At 33.5% G+C, this 27,336-nt stretch overlaps 1 protein-coding gene across 1 annotated transcript; it reads right to left on the bottom strand.

Moving 5' to 3' along the window:
* On the bottom strand, positions 1-27,030 carry LOC111396864 (wall-associated receptor kinase-like 20). Its single transcript, XM_023023443.1, is given in 3 exon segments — positions 1-1,161; positions 25,943-25,993; positions 26,271-27,030. Coding segments are annotated over 3 exon segments (1,392 nt in total). The 5' UTR covers positions 26,560-27,030; the 3' UTR covers positions 1-109.
* Positions 27,031-27,336: the final 306 nt, after the last annotated feature.

Consider the following 27,336-nt stretch of genomic DNA (forward strand, 5'->3'; position numbering starts at 1 on the left):
TATATCAAAAGATTGTGAATAATTTAAGTACTGCCGTTGAATGTTAATTGTTATTTCAATAAAATTTACAATCCGAACTAAACTATAGGTTGAGATCCATAATAGATAATTACTCAGTGATCTCAGCTGTTGCAATATTGATAATGTATTCAATCTCCTCAGCAGCCTCCTTCATAGAAGGCCTGTTTTGTCTGTGTTCGTTCAAGCACCGTACAGCCAGAAACACCATAGCCTTCATGCTCTGAAACTCCATCTTGCGTACTCTTTCCCCAGTCAACATTGGATCAACCACGTCCATTATCCTCTCCTCCTCCACCAATCTCTGCACGTAAGCGGCCAAGCTCACGTCATCCTCCTCTCTGTTGAAATCAATAACTTTTTGAGATGTCAATAGCTCCAATAGAACTATCCCGAAGCTATAGACATCGCTCTTATCTGTCAACTCGAACTTTCTGAAGTACTCGGGATCAAGGTACCCGATTGTACCCTGAGCACAAGTTGATATGTGACTCAGGTCCGTGTGGACCAATCGAGATTATCCAAAATCCGAAACCTTAGCATTCAGCTTTGAGTCGAGCAAAATGTTGCTGGATTTCACGTCCCGATGATAGATTCGGGGAACTGCATCGAAGTGAAGATAAGCTAGTCCCTCAGCAGTTTCATGGGCAATGCTAAGTCGGCGAATCCAAGAGAGAAATCCCTTCTTTTCACCTATTAAATGATCTAACAGAGCTCCATTCTGAAAATACTCATAAACCAGCAATGGTTGTTCAAGCTCAACGCAGCAGCCAAGGAGGCCGACAAGGCACTTGTGGTTAACTTGACAAAGTATTCGGACCTCGTTTAGAACTTGTTCAGTACCTTTCGCGTTACCCAGTTTTGCACATTTGACTGCCACAACTGTTCCATCTTCAAGAATTCCTTTGTAGACTTCACCAAAACCACCAACGCCAAGAAGATGATCTTTGGAGAATTGATTTGTTGCCTTCTTAATTTCTTTGCCAGTGAAAAGTTTCGCTGATTTGCCACCACTAGCATTAAGGATTTCTTCCCGTTCTCGGGTAAGTCGTTCTTGCTCTTTCTTGATGCGCTGGTGCCGCTTGTAGTAAAAAAATACAGTCAGTACTGCTAAGACTGCTACACCGAGGCCTGTAGTTAAACCTGCATCAGTGACAGCAATCAATTAGTGATTGAAAGTTGACTAGCAATCTTGTTAAATTGTTGTCCTCCTACGGTTATGGGGGAAGCGCAAATGGTCCCTAACCTTCAAATCTTGAAGCAAACATGTTTAACTTATTAAAAAGCTTCGACTAAAATGACTATTTTAGTTAAAAAAAATAAAATAAAACAATAAAAATTGAAAATTAAGAAGTATGAGAAACAAAAGAAAAATCAACTTATTTTACCGACCAATCCCACATAAGAATAATCATTGATTGCATAAAAAAATCATGCCATATATGCAAAATAGAATGTAGTTTTAAAAAAATTCTCTTGAATGTAAGTTGAAAGGGACTCCATCTAAATTCTTAAACCTCAGTTGTATATGCTAACTTGAAAAAATTAATAATTTCATATACAAATTTAAATGTGATTTAGTTATTAGTTTAAGAATATAAAAGTCACGTAGGTAGAAATTTATAAAATGTATTTGGAAATCAATTTTGAACTCGAATGCCTCTCAATAGATATTAAAGTTGTGTTAGTTTGCATTAGAGATGTATGTTTTTAAGTGCCTTTATTTTGCTTATATGACACAAATTTCAAGTAGCATGAGAGATTGATTGGTAGGATGAGTTTCTTTTATTTTTATTGAGTTATGCTACAGTTACAAAGGAGGTTGATAAAGTTGGATGACAAAATCATATCCACACCGATCATTATAAAAGCAGATTTTTAAATTATTTGAAATCAATGCCCTGAATTTTGCCAATACACTTTGTAACTCAACTTTGTATAAGAGCTTTATTGATTTTTGTTTATATATGTTTCTTTAATTTTTCCTTTCACTTTTATTTCACCAAAGCAAAAGTTTTCAAGTTTAGAAAACACGAGAAATTCATTTGTATAGAGTTCTGTCTTTTCTGCATTTCTGTCTTGGTGGTGGTGTAGTTCAGGCACTAGTTCAGTTCGTCGGAGTGGTTTCTGCGGTGCTCAGAAGCTACTGATTTTACAGTTGTATCCTCGGAAATGGACGCTCATTTTAAACCTCAAGCACGGACGGTGAGGGGGCGAATCTGTTTTAAGGAAACTGTGTGTGATACAGGCCTCGGTTTAAAATTTAATTTCCTGCAATTTCAATTATTCGTTCTGTTATTTATTGCAGTAAATTCAATAGTTGATTTGTTGTTCATTCTGTTATTATCCAATTAGTTGTACGACTGTAACTTGCTGTTATATATCATCTTACTAGACAAAAGGCATATACGGTATTGAAATCGAGAATACTGGATTCCATATTTTTCATAAACGACCGAACTGGTGAAACTTGGGATTTTCCCTACAAGCTTAAAACAGATTCTCAGAAAGGAAAAATTGGTTTCCTATATTGATTATTTCTGAACTGATTAGTTTCTTATATTTGTTATATTGTGGAAACTAATTTGTTGTTTGGTTCTTTCAAAAGACGAAATGGCAACCGGTTCCACCAACATGGATGTGTCCCAAGCTGTAGATATCCAAACTCAGGCTGTGGGTTCTACTATGGGTGCAGTTATGGCTGCAGGGCTTAGCTCTGTTATGGCTCAGACTGTGGCTGAAGTGCCAAGTCGTGTTGTGAGCCAACATGTGACTAATGTTCCGGTTAATGTGCCGGTTAACCATGGGGAAAAGCCGGAGAAATTCAACGGCTTGAATTTCAATAGGTGGCAGCAGAAAATGCCGTTCTATCTGACCACCTTGAATCTTGCAAGATTCTTGACTGAAAGTGCTCCAAAACTCCTAGAGGGTGAGGTGGATGTTCAAGCAATCAGTGCTGTTGATGCTTGGAACCACTCGGACTTCTTATGCCGGAATTACGTCATGAACAGTTTGGCAGATTCGCTATACGTGTATAGCACCATGAAAACTGCTAAGGAGTTGTGGAATTCTTTGGACCGAAAATATAAGACTGAGGATGCCGGGGCTAAGAAATTTATCGTCGGTCGATTCTTGGACTATAAGATGGTGGACTCCAAAACTGTAATCAGTCAAGTGCAAAAACTTCAAGTAATTCTTCACGAAATTCATGCCGAAGGGATGATTCTGAGTGAAACTTTCCAAGTGGTTGCAATCATTGAAAAATTGCCTCCCACGTGGAAAGATTTCAAGAATTATCTGAAACACAAGCAAAAGGAAATGAACGTTGAAAATCTGATTGTTAGACTTCGAATTGAAGAAGACAACAAGAGTTCCGAAAAGAAGTGGCTCAATCCTGGTGCGGCTAAGGCCAATATTGTTGAACATGGTCAAGGTAGTAAGAACTACAAAACCAAAGCTGGGCCATTCGGTGGAAAAGGGATCAAGCTGAGACCAAAAGGGGGCATTCTTAAGAAGAAATTTTAAGGGAAGTGCTTCAACTGTGACAAAGTAGGCCACAAATCTTCGGAGTATAGATTGCTAAAGAAGAAGAACGAAGCAAATGTGGTTGACTACATGGCACATGATGTGTTGGAGATGAGTCTCGGAGCAATCATTTCTGAAGTGAACATGATGGGTTCTAACCCAAAAGAATTGTGGATTGACACCGGAGCTACGAGACATGTGTGCTCTAATAAAGAGTTATTTACTGCTTTTGAAGCAGTTGAGAATGGAGAGAATTTGTTCATGAGAAATTCAACAACTTCTGAATCAAGGACCAAGGAAAAGTGGCTTTGAAGATAACTTCGGGAAAAGAGCTGACTCTCAACAACGTGTTGTATGTGCCGAAAATCCGCAAGAACCTTGTGTCCGGGTCGCTTTTGAATAAGCATGATTTCCGCATTGTGTTTGAGTCAGACAAGGTCATCTTGTCGAAAAGTGGAATGTTTGTCGGAAAAATGTTATGTTTTCGATGGAATGTTTAAACTCAATGTAATGGTTGGTAAACAAAAAATGAATAATAAAGTGAATGCTTTTGTTTACTTGCTTAAGTCTTCCAATGTGTGGCATGGTAGATTAGGACACGTTAACTATGATACTTTATGTAGGCTAGTTAACTTGAAATGCATACCAGCATTCCATGTTGATTCCAAACATAAGTGTGATACTTGTGTTGAAGCAAAAATTGACTAGGTCATCCTTTAAGTCAATTGAACGAAATATAGAATCACTTGATTTAATTCACAGTGATATATGTGATTTAAAATTTGTATAAACAAGAAGTGGCAACAAGTATTTCATTACTTTTGTCGACGATAGCACGAAATACTGCTATGTGTAAAAGCAATGATGAAGCGATAGAGAAATTTGTTCTCTATAAGAATGAAGTTGAAAATCAACTTAACAAGAAAATTAAGGTGCTAAGAAGTTATCAACGTGGTGAGTATGAAGCACCGTTTGCTGAATTCTGTGCACAACACGGAATCATACATGAAACCACCGCACCGTATTCACCGCAACAAAATGGTGTTGCTGAAAGGAAAAATCGCACCTTAAAGAAGATGATGAATGCGATGCTAGTAAGTTCTGGATTACCTCAGAACATGTGGGAGGATGCTGTGTTATCAGCAAATTACCTTTTGAATAAGGTGCACCGAAAGAAAATGGAGAAGACCCATTATGAGTTATGGAAAGGAAGAACGTCTTCCTGTAAATACTTACGAGTGTGGGGGTGTCTTGCTAAAGTGACTGTCCCAACACCAAAGAAGGTGAAGATAGGCCCGAAAACTGTAGACTGCATATTCACTGGATATAACAGTAATGCTTATCGGTTTCTCATGTATGAATCTAAAATTCAAGATATACACAGAAACACGATAATGGAGTCGAGAAACGCTTCGTTCTTTGAACATGTGTTTCCATGCAGGTCCGAAGAAGAGGCAAGTTCTTCTAAACGGACGTATGAGACTATGACTGGACATAGTCAGGACCAAGAACCAGAAGAGGAGATTGAGGTTGAACCTAGACGTAGCAAAAGGGAAAGGACAGAAAAATCTTATGGTCCGAATTTTCTGACCTATATGCTAGAAAGTAAACCTCAAAACTATCAAGAGGCTATGTGTAATACTCCGAATTTTGTGCTCATTTAATTTTTAGGATAGCAATTTAACTTTTCAAAATTTATTATGGCCAAAATTATTTATGGTTGCCAAATTTTGCATTGGTTGATTTATTAAAAGTTTTCCAAATAATTTGTTAATTAGGGGTTTGGGATAAATGTCCATTTTACACCTAATTACCAAGGTAAACATTTTTTCCTCCTCTTGGCCGTGAGTGGGGTGGCTAAGGCAATGCATGAATTGTTTAAATTTAAGCATGAAGTGGCTAAGGCATGCATAGGTGTTTAATTGAAGTTAAGATATTCTTTCATGCTGCCCACGTGTAGAATTGGTTGAAGAATCACCTTAATTAATCATTTTTTTCTTACCTATAAATAGTAATGTTGCTTCCATTTATTTCCTTTGCAAGAAAAATCAAAATATCATTTGTTTTAAAGGGCAGTTGACGTGAGAAAGAAAGGATAAAGTCTAGCATTCTCAATTCATCTTTCAACCAAGATTTCTTCAAGTTTTATTGTAAGATATTTTCTATGCTTAAGTGGTAGGATTTCATGGTAATATTTATGCTTAAGTTATGCATGAAAACCATAATATGAGAGACGTGGGCAAGTCCATAAAGTTAGATATCTATGCCTTAGGACGAGTCTGAAGGGCACCGGCAAGCCGGAATATGCAAGTATGTGTTTGAATGCTTTCTTTTGTGTAGTATTAACATGTTAAATCCAAGCATGGTATCTTACTGAGTATTCTTTATACTCATAGTATTCCATGTTAAATTTCAGATTCATAAATGTAAAGTTGGTGGAAGTCAGTCGGCAAAATCGATGATGGGTCAAGGACAAAATTATTTTTACGTCGAAGTTTCTGCTTTGTATGTTTTGTTTGACTGCTTTCCATATGTTTTGCTTTTGTTATTATATAAAAACATATATAAGACATGATGTAATATGGTATAGGAAGTAAATTATGTAATTATATCTATCATGTTATGTTAAGATACGTTTTTTATTTTTGTTTTTTACTTTCCCTTGCAAGTGATAAAAAGGCAGAAACGGGACAATTTTTGGGTCAATTTCAAAATGTTATTTTTGACTCCATAAACGTCCATTTGAGACTCTGAAAATATTGCTGTATTCTTCATTGAGTTCTATTAATATGGACACTAGAATCACTCAATTTGGATATCTATAACCTGAGATATGAATTTTCAAACGTTGAAGGGTCAATCTGAAATTTCTGTGCAATACCTCACCGTTTTCAGTAAAACACCCAATCTTATGATCTTGGAAATTTTTCATATTTTAACCTAGAAAACTATTTGAAAATATCTTTCTAATGTCATAAATTTCATAGAAAACAGAGTTGGGATGAATTTTATAAAAATAGTCGAACTTGTTGCCCCAACTAACCGTGGCAGTGCCGAGTCCGTATATGTAAAATATAATTTCATGTCGACATGCATTTCTACCGGCCTTTAAATTTTATGAGAGATATTTTACCAAATTGAAAATAAATTTCTAACATGTAATACTTCTATTTAAGAGTATTTACATGTACCAAAGGCAGAAGCTATTATGTTTATTATGTGACCCTCGAAGCTTAAGTTCGGGGCATCATAGTGTGGTATCAGAGCAGTTATGCTTTTCTGTAGACTATATTTAAAAAAAAAAAAAGTTTATTGTCCTTTATCATCGAGTAAGCTAGCAACTGACTTTCAACCGACGATCAAGGTAAAAACTTTTTTTAAAATTTATGAGTTTTCTTATACAATGAATTGCTATATCTATGGCTGGATATAGGAATAATTTGAATCAAGTCATGGTTGAGATTATGAAGTCATAACCACTTATATTTAAATATTTATTAGAGCCTTGTAGAATAATATAATCAATTTTTGTCCTAGTTATGGCACGAACGGTAAGAACTCCCACAAGGACAGAAGCCTGTGGTTTTGCGAAGAAGCGGGACATATTATTGGCATTTTACTATAATTATTGTATGTATCCGCTCCATATCCTCGAACAGCATCTTGATCTGCTAAACTGTATTATTGAGATGTTATGGGAGATACACCATAGCTTAAGTGATAAGGTGAAGATACAGAGGTCATATGAAACTGTTCTAGAACCTTGGGCCTCAGTCATAAATGAGATCGTACTATGGTCTGATGATGACCTTTCATATGAGGACCTTACATATTTAATTCGAGAAATTTATGAAACTAGCCGCGATTTACAGCAAAACTTTAAGAAGACTATAACCTTATCCATGAATGCTAGCTTACGAGCTACCAATTCTAGGCTAGATAAGGGACCGTTGGCTAAGTGCTTTTCGAGAGTTCTAGATGAAAGTTTTCCTGTGCCATTACCAGATAATTCGAAGCAAAGCATGTTAGAGGAAGACCCAGATGAAAACCCCGATGAGGATCCAGAAGAAATAGAAGATTAGACACCATCTTATCTAGCTATCTTTGTTTGTGGAATAGAATAGGATGTAATACGTACATCTACTTTTGAATGTATGTACCGTACCTCAATATGACTTTTGCTTGTGAAAAAATAATAATGTATATATATGAAGGAAAGTTGCCTTGGCCTTTGGATTTTTTTTTCTAAAGTTAGTATTATGTTTTGAAATACTTCTAACTGGAGGAATATCTTTCATTCAAAGGAAATGCCTCCAAAGCGCAACCACGGCAGTGCACCGAAGTCCAATATGAACTTAGGCGGCGGCAATACTAATGTCAGTTCCAGTGGTGGCGAAATTAATGTAGCAAACTTTGCACGAGAACTGTCGGCTGTAAGTCGGGAATTGGGACAACAACAGGCACCACCTTTGACTGGACAACGAACACTAGATCAACAAGTACCAATTGATCATCAAGAGCCCAACCAACCAGCTATTCAACCTCAAATAGTACCTAACCCGAGGGATCGAACTGCAATGATAGAGCAGTTTCGTAAAATGAACCCTCCATCATTCGAGGGGAGTATGGATCCCTTGGCAGTTGAAGACTGGTTACGAGAACTAGAACGTATCTTTAAATTTATAAGATGCGAAGATGCTGAAAATGTAACATTTTCAGTGTTTATGTTAAAGAAGGGGGCTAGCCATTGGTGGGACATGACTACCAGGTCATTAACACCTGCTGAAGAATAGGCTATAACTTGGGAGAGGTTCAAGGAACTCGTAGAAGAAAAATTTTTCCCGGCAGCTGTAAAAGATCAAAAAGAGATGTAGTTCCTCAGACTCCAACAGAGAACCATGACCCTCATGGAAAATGAACGCAAATTTGAGAAATTATCAAGGTTTGCTCCACATCTAGTGAATACGGAGGAAAAGCGGGCTAGAAGGTTCGAGCGTGGGCTTCAACCTTATATTCGTGATATAGTGTCAGTTCTCAAGCTAAACACTTATCGAGAAGTCCTGAAGCGAGCGCAGACTATTTCTTATCAAAGAACTGAAAACGTTGAAAATTCTTACCAAGTTCAAAATTTCTCAGGTAAGAGGAAGTGGAACTTTAATAGACAGAATAACGGTAAAAAGGGAATAATGCACCAGAGAAAGGAAAGACGGAGATAGTAGGAGTTGGTGGTGATAAGCGTTGTCCTAAGTGCGATAGACCTCACAAGGGAGAATGTCTATTGGGAAAAATGTTTGTTTCAAGTGTGGGAAATCATGACATTTCGCTAAAGAATGTCCCCAGAATCAGACACAGAAGGCTGGAGATGACAAGAAAGGAAAAGCACGAGTTTTCTCCTTATCCAAGCAAGAAGCAGAATGAGACCCTAATGTCCTCGCAGGTATCATCTCTGTTTCCAATAGGCCCGCATTTGTACTTATAGATGTTGGAGCTACACATTCGTTCATTTCTTCTTCGTTTGTTGCAAAGTATAAAGTGGAATGTGAATTCCTTCCGTATACCTTAGAAATATCTCTTCCATCTGAAAAGATACTTGTCGCTAACCAAATAGCTAGAGATCTCAGGATGAAAATTGATGGTAGAGGTATAGCGCTAGATCTAATTCCATTAACGATTAAAGACTTTAATGTTATCCTTAGTATGCACTGGTTGTCTAAAAACTATACAACTATTTATTGTACCGAGAGAATGGTGGTTTTTCGAAGACCGGGCGAGGAAGAGTTTCGTTTTGTGAGAACTAAGGTAAATATCTCGTCTCGTAAAGTGTCAACAACTCAAGTTGAAAGGACGCCGAGAAAGGAATTAGGTCAAAGATTTCTAGTATCGATGACCAATATTAAACAAGATAAGTTGTCAGTTGAGGATGTTCAAATAGTTCGGCACTATAAAGATATTTTTCCAGAAGACCTTCTAGGTGTACCACCAGACAGGCAAGTAGAGTTTACCATCGATTTCGTACCAGGAGCAACACCTATTTCAAAGGCTCCATATCGTATGGCACCGTTGAAACTGCAAGAGTTGAAGGTACAGTTGAAGGAGCTTCTTGATAAGGGTTTCATTAGACCAAGTGTATCACCTTAGGGTGCACCTGTGTTATTTGTAAAAAAGAAGGATGGAACAATGAGGCTGTGCATTGACTATCGAGAATTGAATCGCCTCACTGTTAAAAACAAATATCCACTTCCAAGAATAGAAGATTTGTTTGACCAGCTCAGGGGGGCTACAATATTTTCAAAGATCGATCTAAGATCAGGATATCACCAATTGAAAATGAAGTCAGATGATATCCCTAAGACGACTTTTAGGAAGCGTTATGGTCATTATGAATTTTTGGTGATGCCTTTTGGATTAACTAATGCCGCGGCAGTATTTATGGATCTAATGAACAGAGCATTCCATGAATACTTAGATCAATTTGTTATAGTTTTCATTGATGACATCTTAATCTATTCGAAGAGTAATGAGGAACACGAGAAACATCTCACTATTATCTTGGAAACTCTAAGAAAAGAGAAGCTTTATGCCAAATTCAAGAAATGTGAATTTTGGTTGGATAAAATAAGTTTTCTGGGGCACGTAATCACAGCACAATGAATTGACGTAGACCCAACCAAAGTGGAAGCAGTAAATAATTGGGTAAGACCAATCAATGTTAAAGATATACGCAGCTTCTTGGGATTGGCTGGTTACTATAGAAGATTTATCGAGGGATTTTCTAAAATAGCAGGACCATTGACCCAGTTGACTCGAAAAGGGATAAAATTTCAATGGACAGAGAAATGTGAACAGAGAGTCCAAGAGCTGAAACGAAGATTAGTCACAGCTCCAGTGTTAACAATACCTAACGGACCAGAAGGATTCATTATATACAGTGATACTTCAAAACAAGGCATAGGATGTGTTCTGATGCAGAAAGGAAAGGTGATAGCCTACGCTTCCAGACAATTGAAACAATATGAACAAAACTATCCAACCCATGATCTAGAATTGGCTGCGGTAGTTCATGCTCTCAAGATATGGCGTCATTACTTATATGAAAATAAGTGTGACATTTATACTGATCATAAGAGTTTGAAGTACTTTTTCACCAAAAGGAATTAAATATGAGGCAGAGGAGATGGCTAGAGCTAGTAAAGGATTATGATTGCATTATCATTTACCATCCTGGTAAAGCTAATGTAGTAGCAGATGCTCTTAGCAGAAAGGCGGTTGGACAATTAGCAGTACTAATCACTATGCTGGACCAGTTGTTAAAGGATTTCGAAAACTTACATCTAGAAGTAATTGTTCCACCAACCCAAACTATTACCAGGATAGCGGCTCTAACGATTCGACCAATGTTTAGAGATCGAATAAGAGTAGCACAAGATGGTGACTCTTTCCTGCAAAAAATCAAATTCGAAGTTGGTACTAGCAAGCGAAAGGATTTTGAATTAGGCAGTGATAAAGCTTTACTTTTTAAGGGAAGGTTGTGTGTGCCGAAAGATGAGGGATTGAGGAAAGAAATTCTTGAAGAAGCACACTTAACTCCATATACTGCCCATCCAAGAGGTACAAAAATGTATCGTGATCTAAGGAGTATGTTTTGGTGGAGAAATATGAAACGGTGCATAGGTCTTTTTTTGTCAGGAGGTGCATGACTTGTCAACAAGTGAAAGCTGAACATCAAAGGCCATCTGGATTGTTGGAACCATTAACAATTCCACAATGGAAATGGGAGCATATAACTATGAATTTTGTTATGGGTTTTTCAAAATTAGCTAAGGGAAATGATGCTATATGGGTTATAGTGGATCGGTTAACAAAGTCAGCTCATTTCCTACCGGTAAGAATGAATTTTACTATGGATCAATATGTGCGATTTTACATCAAAGAGGTCATCCGTTTGCATAGAATCCCAGCATCAATTGTATCAGATAGAGATCCAAGATTTACCTCAAAATTTTGGAAAAGTTTGCAAGGAGCCATGGGAACCAAGTTAAACTTCAGCACAGCTTTTCATCCTTAAACCGATGGACAATCGGAGAGGACTACACAGACTCTGGAGGATATGCTGCGTGCCTGCGTCCTTGATTTAGGAGGCAGTTGGAAAAGTTATGTACCATTGGTAGAGTTTGCCTATAATAATAGTTATCAAGCTACAATAAAGATGGCACCTTACGAAACTCTCTATGACAGGAGATGTAGAGCTCCTCTTTATTAGGATGAAGTAGGTGAATGAAGAGTTTTAGGACCCGAAATAATTGAGGAAACTAGTCGAGCGGTTGATAAAATAAGAGCTAGAATCAAGGCAGCCCAGGACCGACAAAAAAGTTATGCTGATAAAAGGAGAAAAGATTTGGCGTTTAATGTGGATGATAGGGTTTTCTTAAAAGTGGCACCGATGAAGGGAGTTTTTCGCTTTGGAATGAAGGGAAAACTTCGACCAAGATTCGTAGGTCCTTTTGAAATTTTACAGAAAATTGGAAATGCAGCCTATCGAATTGCTCTACCACCAGTTATGTCAGCAATTCATGATGTGTTCCACGTGTCAATGCTTCGACAATATGTGCCAGATCAAAGTCATATAGTTAATTATCAACCATTGGATATCAAACAAAACATGACTTATGAGGAAAAACCAGTAGCAAAATTGGATCGCAGATCCAACAACTGAGGACAAAGGAAATTCCGTTAGTGAGAGTTCAATGGAGAAACCATAATATCGAAGAGTCAACTTGGGAAAGAGAAGAGGAAATCAAGATCAAGTATCCAGAACTTTTCAACTAAGTTCAAGGTAATTTCGAGGACGAAATTTTTGGGGGAGGAAGGATGTAATACTCCGAATTTTGTGCTCATTTAATTTTTAGGATAGCGATTTAACTTTTCAAAATTTATTATGGCCAAAATTATTTATGGTTGCCAAATTTTGCATTGGTTGATTTATTAAAAGTTTTCCAAATAATTTGTTAATTAGGGGTTTGGGATAAATGTCCATTTTACACCTAATTACCAAGGTAAACATTTTTTTCCTCCTCTTGGCCGTGAGTGGGGTGGCTAAGGCAATGCATGAATTGTTTAAATTTAAGCATGAAGTGGCTAAGGTATGGCTAAAGGCATGCATAGGTGTTTAATTGAAGTTAAGATTTTCTTTCATTCTGCCCACGTGTAGAATTGGTTGAAGAATCACCTTAATTAATCATTTTTTTCTTACCTATAAATAGTAATGTTGCTTCCATTTATTTCCTTTGCAAGAAAAATCAAAATATCACTTGTTTTAAAGGGCAGTTGACGTGAGAAAGAAATGATAAAGTCTAGCATTCTCAATTCATCTTTCAACCAAGATTTCTTCAAGTTTTATTGTAAGATATTTTCTATGCTTAAGTGGTAGGATTTCATGGTAATATTTATGCTTAAGTTATGCATGAAAACCATAATATGAAAGACGTGGACAAGTCCACAAAGTTAGATATATATGCCTTAGGACGAGTCTGAAGGGCACCGGTAAGCCGGAATATGCAAGTATGTGTTTGAATGCTTTCTTTTGTGTAGTATTAACATGTTAAATCCAAGCATGGTATCTTACTGAGTATTCTTTATACTCATAGTATTCCATGTTAAATTTCAGATTCATAAATGTGAAGTTGGTGGAAGTCAGTCGGCAAAATCGATGATGGGTCAAGGACAAAATTATTTTACGTCGAAGTTTCTGCTTTGTATGTTTTGTTTGACCGCTTTTCATATGTTTTGCTTTTGTTATTATATAAAAACATATATAAGACATGATGTAATATGGTACAGGAAGTAAATTATGTAATTATATCTATCATGTTATGTTAAGAGACCTTTTTGTTTTTTGTTTTTTACTTTCCCTTGCAAGTGATAAAAAGGCAGAAACGGGACAGTTTTTGGGTCAACTTCAAAACATTATTTCTAACTCCATAAACGTCCATTTGAGACTCTGAAAATATTGCTGTGTTCCTCATTGAGTTGTCTTAATATGGGCACTAGAATTACTCAATTTGGATATCTATAGCCTGAGATATGAATCTTCAAACGTTGAAGGGTCAATCTGAAATTTCTGTGCAATACCTCACTGTTTTCAGTAAAACGCCCATATCTTATGATCTTGGAAATTTTTCATATTTTAACCTAGAAAACTATTTGAAAATATCTTTCTAATGTCATAAATTTCATAGAAAACGGAGTTGGGATGAATTTTATAAAAATAGTCGAACTTGCTGACCCAACTAACCGTGACAGTGCCGAGTCAGTATATGTAAAGTATAATTTCTTGTCGACATGCACTTCTACCGGCCTTTAAATTTTATGAGAGATATTTTACCAAATTAAAAATAAGTTTTTAACATGTAATACTTCTATTTAAGAGTATTTACATGTACCAAAGGCAGAAGCTATTATGTTTAGTATGTGAACCTCGAAGCTTAAGTTCGGGGCGTCACACTGTGAACTCCCGAAAGGACCTCAATGGAAAGAGGCCATTAAAAGTGAAATAGATTCTATCCTGCAAAATCATACATAGGAGCAAGTGGATCTTCCACCAGGAAGTAAACCACTAGGCTACAAGTGGATTTTCAAACAAAAATGAAAGCAGATGGAACTATAAGGCCGGGTTGGTAATAAAAGGTTACCGACAACGGGAAGGCCTTGATTACTTTGATACATATTCTCCAGTAACGAGAATAATATCCATTAGAATGATACTTGCGATTGCTGCTTTGCGAAATCTTGAAGCACATCAAATGGATGTTAAGACTACCTTCTTGAACGGAGACTTATATGAAGAAATTTATATGGAACAACTCGAAGGGTTTTCGTCTCCAGGGCAGGAAAAGAAGGTGTGTAAATTGGTGAAGTCATTGTATGGCTTGAAACAAGCACCAAAATAATGGCATGAGAAATTTGACAATGTCATGATGGAGAGTGGATTTAAGATCAACGAGTGTGATAAATGTGTTTACGTTAAAGACACTGAAAATGGCTATGTTATTTTATGTCTTTACGTTGATGACATGCTTATTGTTGGCAGCAACGATAAGGTGATCAAATCCACTAAAACCATGTTAAATTCGAGATTTAACATGAAAGACATGGGTCTAGCTGATGTTATAGTTGGAATCAAAATTTCAAGAATATCATATGGTCTTGTTCTAAGCCAATCACATTATGTGGACAAAATCCTAGGAAAGTTCAGTAAGGATGATACTGAAATGGCTAGAACTTCGATAGATACGAGTCAACATCTATCTAAAAACAAAGGTGAAAGTGTGTCTCAAGTAGAATACTCGAAAATTATTGGAAATCTGAAGTACTTGATGAGTTGTACAAGACTAAACATAGCCTACACAGTGAGCAAACTGAGTAGATACACGAGTAATCCAGGAGCTGATCACTGGAAAGGAATAGTAAGAGTACTAAGGTACTTGAGATATAATCGTAATTTTGGACTGACTATAGCAGATATCCAGCGGTCATTGAAGGATATAGTGATGCTAATTGGATATCCGACATAAAAGACTCAAAGTCCACGAGTGAATTTGTGTTCACATTGGCAGGTGCAGCTATATCATGGAAATCTTCTAAACAAACAGTGATAGCCAGATCCACTATGGAATCTGAGTTTATAGCTCTGGATAAAAGTGGTGAAGAGTCTGAGTGGCTACGCAACTTCTTAGAGGATATTTCAAGATGGTCAAAGCATGTGCCAACAATTTGCATATATTGTGATAGTCAATCGGCAATTGGAAGGGTACAGAGCAACATGTATAATGGTAAGTCTAGACATATACGTCGTAGACATAACACCATCAGGCAACTACTATCAACTGGAGTTATCACTATTGATTATGTAAAGTCAAAGGATAACATTGCGGATCCGCTAACTAAAGGGTTAAATAGAGAGTTAGTTGAGAAATCATCGAAAGGAATGAGACTTAAGCCCTTGAATGGATGAGTTAATACAAAGGAAAACCCAACCTAGTTGACTGGAGATCTCAAGATCTAGGTTCAAAGGGACAACCTAATTGTAAAGACTTGATAGAATCACTGTGGGGGATATTACCTCCTGTCCATTCCTGTGATGCGACAGTGATGCCCGTAAAGATGGAGGATAAGAAATAGGCTTTTAATGATTCTTATGCGTCGAAAATCGAGCCAAGTAATGCGGGTTACTTGTAATAAGAAATCACCTATGTGAGAGAGAAGTGGGGCCGCTTCTAAGGAAATTGTGTGGGGCGCAATTCTTGTGAACTCTCACAGAACCAGGCGTATATTCATGGCCAAAATGAATATAATAATGAAAACTGAAATGTGTTAGGAAGAATCATGTGTGAAGTGTATCATCGTTTACATAAACAGCAGAACAGTTCAAGGACATCGCGTCTACTGGTCAGCCAGTGAAGTAAATATGCTTTCACAAGGGAAACTTCAAAGGGTAACACCTACTTATCCTATGCAGGTTTCAACTGTTGAACTATATCACCAAGTCGTCATGTGTCACATTCACAAGTCGTCATATGTCACATGCATGAGTTGCTCCCAATTTTCATTCATGTGGGGGATTGTTGGAAAAAAAATATTTGAGTTATGGGCCGACTTTGGCATGAGTTTTGAGTGGGACCCTGTTGTTCAATTTGGAAGATGAAAGTTGATTTGTGTTTTCCTCCGTGAGTACATCGAAATCATATACTTACTTGCCAAAGATGAGACTCGGGTGAATGAAAAATTGAGGCTCAAAGTGTGCTACTCAAAAGAGAGTTTATGTGGGAAAAATGAATTTGTCTCACATAGGAAAAAGATGAGAAACTCCAAAAGTCATTGCCATTAATGGTAGCCTACCTATAAATAGTGGCTCATTTTCCTCATTTCAATACACCAAAACAAAAGCTTTCAAGTTTAGAATACACAAGAAATTCATTTGCATAAAGTTCTGTCTTTTCTGCATTTCTGTCTTGGTGGTGGTGTAGTTCAGACACTAGTTCAATTCGTCGGAGTGGTTTCTGCGGTGCTCGGATTCTACTAGTTTTACAGTTGTATCCTGGGAGACGGATTCTCGTTTGAAACCTCAAGCACGAACGGTGAGGGGGCGAATCTGTTTTAAGGAAACTATGTGTAACATAGGCCTCGGTTTGAAATTCCATTTCCTGCAATTTCAATTATTCGTTCTGTTATTTATTGTAGTAAATTCAATAGTTGATTTGTTGTTCATTCTGTTATTATCCAATTAGTTGTACGACTGTAACTTGCTGTTATATATCATCTTACCGAACAAAAGGCATATACGGTATTAAAATCGAGAATACCGGATTCCTCATTTTTCATAAACGACCGAACTAGTGAAACTTGGGATTTTCCCTACATTTGTCAAATGATTTTGGTAATATTAAATTTGGTTTAATCTTAATTGTCAATGTTAATTTTATTTCGACCCTATAAAAAATGGTTTATAGTTATTATATCGTTCACGTTGGTTGATTGAATGATCTTTACTTAAGATGTGTTTAATATGTAGTATCATAGAAGATTGAATATTTGACTCAATTCACTTCATCGCCGGATTTGCAGTTACATGATGAAGTGAGCGTCGAACAATTTAGTTATTACTTTAATATTGGATTGATTACACGGCACCTTTTTTTTTTTTATTGTGGAGTCACCATCTCTACTTAAAAGGGGAAAAAAAAGTCATGGCAAGTTCAGAATACCATTATAGGATCAACAATTTAGGACTTCAGTCTTATAATCAATCTCATTTATAGGGGAAATACATGAAATTGACCCAAATAAGAGAGGTCATTTTCCAAAATGGCCCTTAACTTTTCCAAACATTTGGAACTACCTAAAATACCCTTAAACAAATATTAAAAACAACCTATTTTATGATAAAAATCTTCTATCTAAGTCCTTAAAAAATTAACAAGTAATTTTTCTAAAAATTTGAAAGAATTATTAATGAATAATTATAAAATGAAAAAACCTAAATAGAAGAGAGGACCATATAATATAAAAAAGGTTGTTAAAAATAAAAAAGAAATTAAGTTTGAAAAAGAAATTGATAAGATAGGATATCAAGAACAATTATATACATCACAAGAAATATTAAAGTGTTTCAAAGAAAACTTATTAGAAAATTTTGTTAAAGGAATTGTAAGATCAATAATCATAAAAGATATATAAAGTATCATAGATAAATTAGAAAAAAGAAAGAAAAATATCTTAAAATAGGATATACCTTTTAGAACAGACATTGATATGATAACAGATGTTGATATTATAAATTCTCAGACATTACTAAACTTTGAAGAATTACTTAAAATTTTTTGAGAAGACCAATAAAAAATAGATTACCACGAGCATACCAAAAATTAGTTTTTAACCTTACCTTAAGATTTTATATACGCTTAATAACAAATAGATTAACTAAAACAAAAATAAAAGAATTTTTAGAATATTAGATTATTAGATTTTTGATTATTAGATTTTTGTTCGCTCATAGTAGCATCTATTCCGTTGGTATCAGAGGCAGAGAGATCATGAGAAAAAATATAAAAATAAATTACCTAAAAGATATTGAAAATAAATAAAATTATTGAAAAGATAAAGAAAGATTCAAAAGTTTATGATTTTAGAAATTATTGAAACTTATAAAAATAGATTAAGGTATCAGGTGAAATATAGTTCTAATATAGAAGAAATCCAGAGTGAAATAGATTTCATAGTAATCTAAAAAAATATATTTTATTATGAAAATCATAAAAATAAATAATTATTATCAATGTATTGAAGAAAAATGATGTTATATATTTTACAACCCTATCCCTAATAAATTAAAAATAATAACATTATATGTAACTAAGAATTTACCTAGAGAAACAAAGGAACAAATATTACATTTATCAAAGATAGACGTACATATGAAATAATTATCAAAGTATTTGAAAATGAATTATACCATAGAGAAATATTTGAATCATCATAAAAATATAATGGAAGAAACTAAAAATATTTTAGAAAGAAAGTTAAGAAGAATAAGAATAATAAATAATAAAATTTTAGATGAATTATTAATACCTGAAGATATGACTAAAACTCAAGAAAAACAAATATTAAAATTAAAACAAGAAAGGTATAAAGAAAAAGCAAGGTACTATGAAAAATTAAAAGAACTAACAAATATTAAAGTTATAAAACAAAAGTATGATAAAATGATAAGAGATTGTAAAAATGCTGAGTATATAACATTTTATTATTGTCAATCAAAAAATCGATAAAAGAAAATGTCAATCAGTGAACATATGGAAGAATTAAAACATTTAATAAGAACATTAATAAATGATGTACAAGAAATAAAGAATGAAATAAAAGAAGTAAGAAATGATATAAATAAATTGAAACTTGAAGTCAGAAAATTAAAAAAAAATGAAGAAAAGAATAATAGAATAGATAAAAGATTTATAGAAAAAGAAATAACCAGAATAGAGAAAAACATATTGAAAGAGAAAATATAATAATGAAACAGAAAGCATGGATGATGAGTTTAGGAAAAATATATTATCTAAAATATTAGAAGAATAGGAATCTAGAGAAAAAATGTTAAGTAAACAAAAAATTAAGGAAAATCAAGACAAAGAAAATGAATGAAGAATTAGATCTACTTATAGATAATTTTGATCATTTAAGCTTAGAAAGTATAGATGATGGATATCTTGATGAATACTGGAGGATGACCTAATCCCGTAGGAACCTCTAAACAAGAATCAATAGATGCAGATGAAAGTTATGCTCCGATGTATAATAAGTCATATAGACAATTTTATGATAAAATAAGAGATAAATAACCGTCTAAAGGAAATAAATATAGTAATAGATTTGAATTAAATAATAATTATGATAAACCTGTTAACCATGGAGGAACAAAATTAAACTTAGATTGCAAAATAGACACTAAGAAAGCTTTAATAACATTGGCAGACTCAATGATATTATTCTTTTTATATAATAAAGATGATACATGGGAAAATACTGAAAGAAGAATATATTTTTTAATTGCATCTTTTGAAGAAAATGTTAGAAATTGGTGAGAAGGAATTAGTAGTGATATAAAATCATTAATAAAAAAATATAGAAACAGAAATAATAAATTCAGATAAACTAGGAATAGAAAGATTAGTAAAATATATTGCAGATGAATTCTTAGGAGAAAATTGGTTAAGAAATTATGAAGAAGAAGCAATACGAGAAAAAGATAATGCAAGAGTTAAGCTAATTAATTTAACAATTTGTGATATGTGTAAAATTAAATAATATACTTGTGAATTCAAAGATTACTATTATACTCAATTTTATAGTAATGAGAATAAAGAAGTATATCAAGATATGTATTACAATAAATTACCAGGATCATGGGGAATATATTTTAAAATAGAATTTGAAAAATATATTAAAGAAAATATAGGAATACATAGAACACTAGTATCAAGAATAAAATTCTTGTTTGAAAGACTTGCATATATATGTCAATAAAGACAATTATTGAAAAAATCAGAAGAATTAACTAGAATATGTTGTGAAGATATGGAAAAACCTACAAGGTGGGGATGTAATTCTAAAAAAGAAATAAAAGGAAGTATAAAAACAGAAAGTTTAAAAAATATAGAAACTTTAAGGAGAAATACATAAAACCTGGAAGGAAATATTATAAAAGAAAAAATAATATATAGAAAAATAAACCTTATAAGAAAGATAAAAAATAATGTAAGTGTTGGAATTGTGGAGAAATATGTCATATAAGTCCTGATTGCACAAAGAAACAAGTGAGAATATTAAAAAGGATTATTTTGAAATAGAAAGTGAATTAAGTGAAATATCTGATATTGAACATTATAATAATCAGGAAATATTTATAAGTGAAGCAGATTCAGAAGATAATGGATCAGAATCTGAATAGAGAAATTGAAGAAATAAAAAATAATAACATAGAAATCCAAGAATATGAGGGAATAGAAGGTTATGGATTAAAAGTAACTTTTGATAATAATAAATTTAAGAAAATACGAAAGTGATCCTTAGATTTGAAAATAGGAAAATGGGAAATTCTAGGTAGAATATGGAGAAGAGAAAGAATAACAATAAATGAATACCATAAGATTTAAAAAACTATAGATGTGAAGACAACTCAAGGAGCACATAAAATAAACCTTTTAACAAAAAGTACAGTATCAGAATTATTATAAAAAATAAGTAAAAAATATAGTGAAAAGATCCAATATGTTTATTTAGCAGGAGTACAAATAATGTTTAAATCTTTATTTAGGGAAGGAATAGATTCACCATTAACTGTAAGTTTACATGATGGAAGAATTATAAATCTTGAAGATGGTCATTTAGGAACCATAGAAGGAAATTTAGCATATCAAAAGTTAATATTTACTTGTTACCCAAAATATTGTGTTTCATTGAAAGATAAAAACTTTAATGAAGTTTTAGGATTACATTTCAAATTACATAGAAATGATATAATGGAACCAGGAAACCAAATTATGATTATGGAATATAGGGCATTATATACATTTACTAATTCTAATTATGAGAATATTTATTCTAATAAACCATACATAAAAATTCATAAGGAATGTAAGGATATTAGTAAAATAGTGGAACCAAACAAACAAATAAATTTTATTTCAGAAGAGTATGAATTTAATATAACTAAAAATAAGCCTGAAATAATAGAGTTAAGAGAAGAAGAAGATTATAAAATAACATTTCATAATGGAAGGTTGATAAAGAAATCAAAAAGTCTTAGACTACCTAATAATAAAGAGTATTTAGGAGAAACTAGTGGTATAAAAGAAATAAAATCTCATGAAAATATTGGAAATATAAAAATAGAAGGAAAATATTTCAACTGTAGGAGGTATATAAAAGGACCAAATATATTGATAGATACAGGTGCTGATGAATGTCATATGACTGCAACTAAAAATGAAGGATTAATGACTTACAAAACAGAACCATATGAATACAGGAATTTTGATGGACAACTATATATTACATAATTAAAGGTAAATGTACCAATAAAAATAGGCGGGATTGATTTTTTAGTACCATGTTATTTGGATGAAAGTATGGATATTGAACCTCATATATTATTAGGAATGAGTTTCTTAAATGGATTAGAAGATTATAGTATAAAAAGAGAAGGGTTATATATAACTCATAAAGGACAAACTACGTTATGTAAAAATGGAAGTTGATGAATAATCAAATAAGTTTTTCATTAGCAGTATATATACAAGTTACTATAGTAGAAACAAATATAACAACTTGTGCCTTAATTGATACAGGAAGTGATATAATAATTTTTAAACATTTCTTAATAAAATCATGGAATAAAAATGGTAAAATAAAAATAACAGGAATGACTGGAGAAAGCATTCAAGTAATTGATAGTGCTGAAAAAGTTAATATAATATTTCGTAGTAAACAAGTTATAATAAATAAAGTATATAATTATAATAAATTAGAATATGATATATTATTAGGAAATGACTTTATCCAACAATTTCAATACTATAAACAAAATAATTACATGATAATATTACAAACACTTTGTGCACATCTATTAAAAATATCAAGAGAATTTAGATCCTACAGAGTTCAGCCAGCCTAACGTGGTGATAAATGGGAAAAACGACCAATAGTACAAGATGAACTAAAAAATAAAAAACTATCATATAAAAAGATCCTAAAAACAAAAATAGAAATAAGTATGGAAAAAATCATAGAACAATTAGAAAAAATTTATGGAGAAAATCCATTATTATTTTGGAAACCATATCACCCTAGAGCTAAAATAGAATTAACGGAAAATGTTAAAATAAAAGTTAGACCAATGATGTATACCTTACAGGATATGCAAGAATTTAAAATTCAAATAAAAGAACTATTAGAACAAAATTTAATTAGACCCAGCAATGGACCTCATAGCAGTCCAGCTTTTATGGTTATGAAATATTTTGAGCAGATTAGAGGAAAAGCTAGAATGGTAATAAACTATAAGAAATTAAATAAATATACTAAATTTTATGGTTACTTTTTACCAAATAAAGAAGTCCTAATAAACCTTGCAAAAAGAAAACAATATTATTCCAAATTTGATTGTAAATCTGGATTTTGGCAAATGAAAATGGAAGAAGATAGTATACAATATATAGCTTTTAGTATACCTCAAGGAAAATATGAATCATTAGTTATGCCATTTGGTTTACAAAATGCACCACAAATATTTCAAAGGAAAATTGATAATATATTCAAAACGTTTAGTGATTTTCTTATTGTTTATATAGATGATATACTAATATGCTCTAATAATAAAAAAGAACATAGGAATCATTTATTACAATTCATAAATGAATGCAAAAAGGAAGGAATTGTACTTTCTAAAAAGAAATCTATAATCGAGAAACAAGAAATAGATTTTCTGGGATTATCAATAAATAGAAAGGGAATAAAATTACAGACTCTCATATATCTAAAAAGATAGAAAGCTTTCCAAATGAATTAAAATCCAAAGAACAAATACAAAAATTTTTAGGATGTTTAAACTATGTTGAAGGATTTATTGAAAATCTCTAAAAAAAGAGACATAAGATACAAATTCTACTAAGGAAAATAAATACTAAAGGTTGGAACAAAGAACATACTGAAATTGTTAAATCATTAAAAGAAGAATGTAAAAATTTACCAAAATTAAGGTTACCAGATGAAAAAGATAATCTAATTGTTAATACTGATGCCTCGGATAAATATTGGGCAGTTATATTAAAAACAGATTTAAATGAAATATGCAGATAATCAAGTGGAACTTTTAACCAAGCAGAAATAAATTATACTACTCATGAAAAAGAATTGTTAGCAATTATTAGAGGAATAAAAAAAATTTCATTATTCCTTTTATCTAAAAAATTTATTGTTGAAACTGATAATTCTTAAGTTGCAGGACTTATTAGAAATAAATTACCTATGGAACCTCAATATAGAAGGTTACACAGATGGCAATCATATTTATCATTCTACAATTTTAATATTATTCATATTAAAGGAATAAATAACTATCTTGCAGATTTTTTGAGCAGGAATATCAAATTTGGAAATGGATAATATCAAAAATTCATTAATAGACGTCAACAGACGAATGAAATTCTTCTTGGAAGAATCAGAAGATATGAAAATTGGAATTGAGCAATTAGAGCAAATGGCAGAATCTATCCAACAAAATATCAAATTGTTGGTGGAAATCTCTAATTCTCATTTCAAATATACCAAAGAATTGAATGATAGAATTGTTGATATTATTTCACAATTCGAGTCATTAAATACCAAACAGGAAATACCAATTGGTACAATTTCAAAAATACAAACAGGTACACAGCTAGGAAGCAATAGTGGACCCAACAATATCAAATGAGACATAACAAGTCCCCGAAAGGTGACTATAAAAAATGGTGATGAACATACAAAAGTTATCAGGATCAAAACTGATGAGGATGATGATACCCCTTTATCATCAAAAGAAGAAGAATATAGATCATTTACCAAAATCATTTATGAATTGGAAGAAAATGAATGGAAGCATATACTATCCTGCTGAACATATTATTACAATTGGATATGTTGGCCGAAATTTTCAGATTGAAGTTGGTTGAAATAATAAACCATTGCCAAAAATCAATAAATCATGGATAAAATTTCGGAGAGTTTTGGGGATGAAAGTTCTTTACAACATTGCAAAGAACTTATATGATAAAAAACTCAGATGCTTGTGTCAATATGAAGGATGAACACTCCTTACGAATAATGGAAAAAAAAATCTACTATTTTGAAAGAATATATCTAGAAATTTGATACTCATCAAATTAATGGAAGTCCTACAACAATCTAAGAATCATGCAGACTGAGGGAGTGCCCCACATGCAGACAAGATTAAAAAGATTGATTCTTCAACATAAAAGATGAATGGAGATAAGTAAAAAGGGACCTACCACTACCAAAGTATCTAGCCAGCTGCATATGGAGCCAAAGATGAAGAGGCAATAATAGAGGAAAAGATTTCTCTTTGATGAAAAAATAAAAAACGCATGTGAAAATGTAGACCACATGAGGAAAAGAATAGAGAAGCATGTGAGCCTTTTTCAAATTCTGATGTATGCAATGATATAATAGATCAATAATAGTAAGTTTGAGTCATGTATAAATAAAGGTCTTTGGGAAAGAATGAATCATCTCGAGTTAGAAACCATCCTCTTTTCTTAAACTTTCTTTAAAATCAGTTTTTCTGGAAACCCCTTGTATACAATAGAAATCTTGTATAAATCATTATAGAAATAAAATCTCAATCTTTTGATATCAGAAAAATATGAGTTTCTAAACTTCATATCCCATAAATTCTTGACAGATTGAAGAAGATAATCTCTTTCTTACTTTAATAAAGAGAGAATTTTCTTTACTTAAAATTCTTATTCTTAATTCTAAGAAAAGATACAGTGAGGGCAAGAAGCTGAAGTAGCAGAATTCCCATTAAGGCAAAAGCCGTTTGAGGGAGGAGTTTGCAGATTCAGAGCCTGAAGGTCACTCGATTCCAAGAATATAGATTTAAGATCATAAGTAAGGTAAAATTATTATCTTTGTTAAATTTAGAAAGAATTCTTCTAATATCTTGAAAGAATCGTAGGGATTATTACTTTTCATGTTTGCAAAAAATTTATCTACCATGTTATTATTATTCATAAAGCTTGTAAAAAATTATCTAAATGATGTCAGGCTATACAGTTAAAGGATTAGATAATCTGTTAGAAAGATTATTAGAAAAAATAAAAAAAATATTTTTTCTCAACTAGAGACTATGGATATATCATCTAAGGAATATGATAATCTTAAAGAATTATATGATAATTATATTACAGATTATGCTAATTTATTATATCAAATGATGGAACTATATATTAAAATTCGAAATGAGAGAAATAGAAGAATTGTGGAACTATTCCAATAAATTGGAACATTTTGTGCAAAATATGGCAAGTCATTTCATTAAAGGTATTATAGACATTTTGCCAAGAATAAATAGTCATAAGCCATTTAGAAAAATCCCCAAACAAGAGAGAGATTAAAAGATCATTTATATGGCTCCTGTTTAGCCTGTTCCTTTCTTCCTCAACGGTTGAGGAAGGGAGTTTTTGGCAACGACGCTTTTGTTTACTGGAAGGATCGAAACCACATTCGTAGGCCGATCTTCAAGCCAATAAAAAGTCATAGCCACCTAAGAATATGATTGACGAGGTACCTGTTATAAGGGCGGTTCGATCTTTATCACGGCCATCGGAATCTTGATTCACTGCATATTAGATTTAACCGAGCTAATCAGAAGACATTTGCAAAACTAGAGTGAAAAAAATCGCAAGAAAAATAAACGATTTGTGCAGCCAACTCCAAATTTAGTACAAATGAAGCTTAGTTTGTTACTGTAAACAATGGAAAAATCCGGAAAAGCATGCATGAAATCTATTTCGTCTTGAGTATATTTTACAGGAGGTTACTTCAATTTATTTTAATACCGTAAAATATGTATAATCCAGAAACTAGAGAAGCAAAGCAAAGTTGAGAGAACTCGCCTTTAGTACACAGTCCAACAACCGGGTCCCATTGCAACCCGGAGTTGCAAAAGCACCTATTGATCGCACTATTCGAGTTCGGATCGGGTCTACAAGTGGATCCCGAATCGCAACCGCCTAGTTCCCCACAAGTGGGCTCTCTGGGCAAAAGCCACTGCAACTCCACTCCAGGCGCTGGCCATCTGCTCACTGGTAAACTGTAATCCAAATTCACAAAGCTCCTATACGCCCAGCAACCAGCGTCATTGAACCCGATCTTGTACCTAGTCACCGAGGCCCCCACCTGCATCGCACAACACACCTGCGTATTTACGCAGCCACTCCTTGTCGTGCCGTTGATGTACACGTGACAGAGGCTGTTGGAGGTGCAGTTTAAGGGGGAGTTTAAGATGCCAATGGGGCAGTTGAGGAAGAAGACGGTGTTGCTGCTGGTGATGTTGAAGGGGGCGGAGGAGTTGAGTTGGAGGCCATTGGAGGTGAGCCGATCGGTAGTGATGCAGGTGTTGGCGAGGAAAGGTGAGGGTTCAATGGTGAGTCGTTGATTGGATGGGGAAATGGAAGTGATTGGGTAAGTGTTATTGAGGGAGTCAAAGAAAAGGGAGGTGGCATTGCACCGGATTTTGTACGACTGGTCACCGCAGTCTGGAGTGGTGCTAAGAGGGTAGGGAACTGGGGTGGAGCCGCAATTGGGGCAACCCTTTAGGGAGAGTACACATACGGCGTACGTTAGTATGACCGCCGCTGCTAAGTGGAGGCGTTTGGAGGTATATATATATTTATTTATTTATTATTATTATTATTTTTTTTTACTTTTTTAAAATTTCGAGTTATGCCATTATGAAAGAATAAAATACAAATTTAAAATAGATTTTTAACAGATGAATTATCTAAAAATAAAATTAATTTTAATTTTTTTTCTCTTCAGAGGGCGGGGATGCCAACCCGTCGGGACAAGTTTTTTTGACCTCATTCGGGATGGGATGGATTTTTGTCATCATTAAAATGGAAAACAAACGCCCCCTTATTTTCATAGGCAAGTCAGCAACTATACAAATTACAACATAGA

The sequence above is a fragment of the Olea europaea genome, chromosome 7 (assembly GCF_002742605.1).
Source record: "Olea europaea var. sylvestris chromosome 7, O_europaea_v1, whole genome shotgun sequence".
Taxonomy (NCBI): domain Eukaryota; kingdom Viridiplantae; phylum Streptophyta; class Magnoliopsida; order Lamiales; family Oleaceae; genus Olea; species Olea europaea.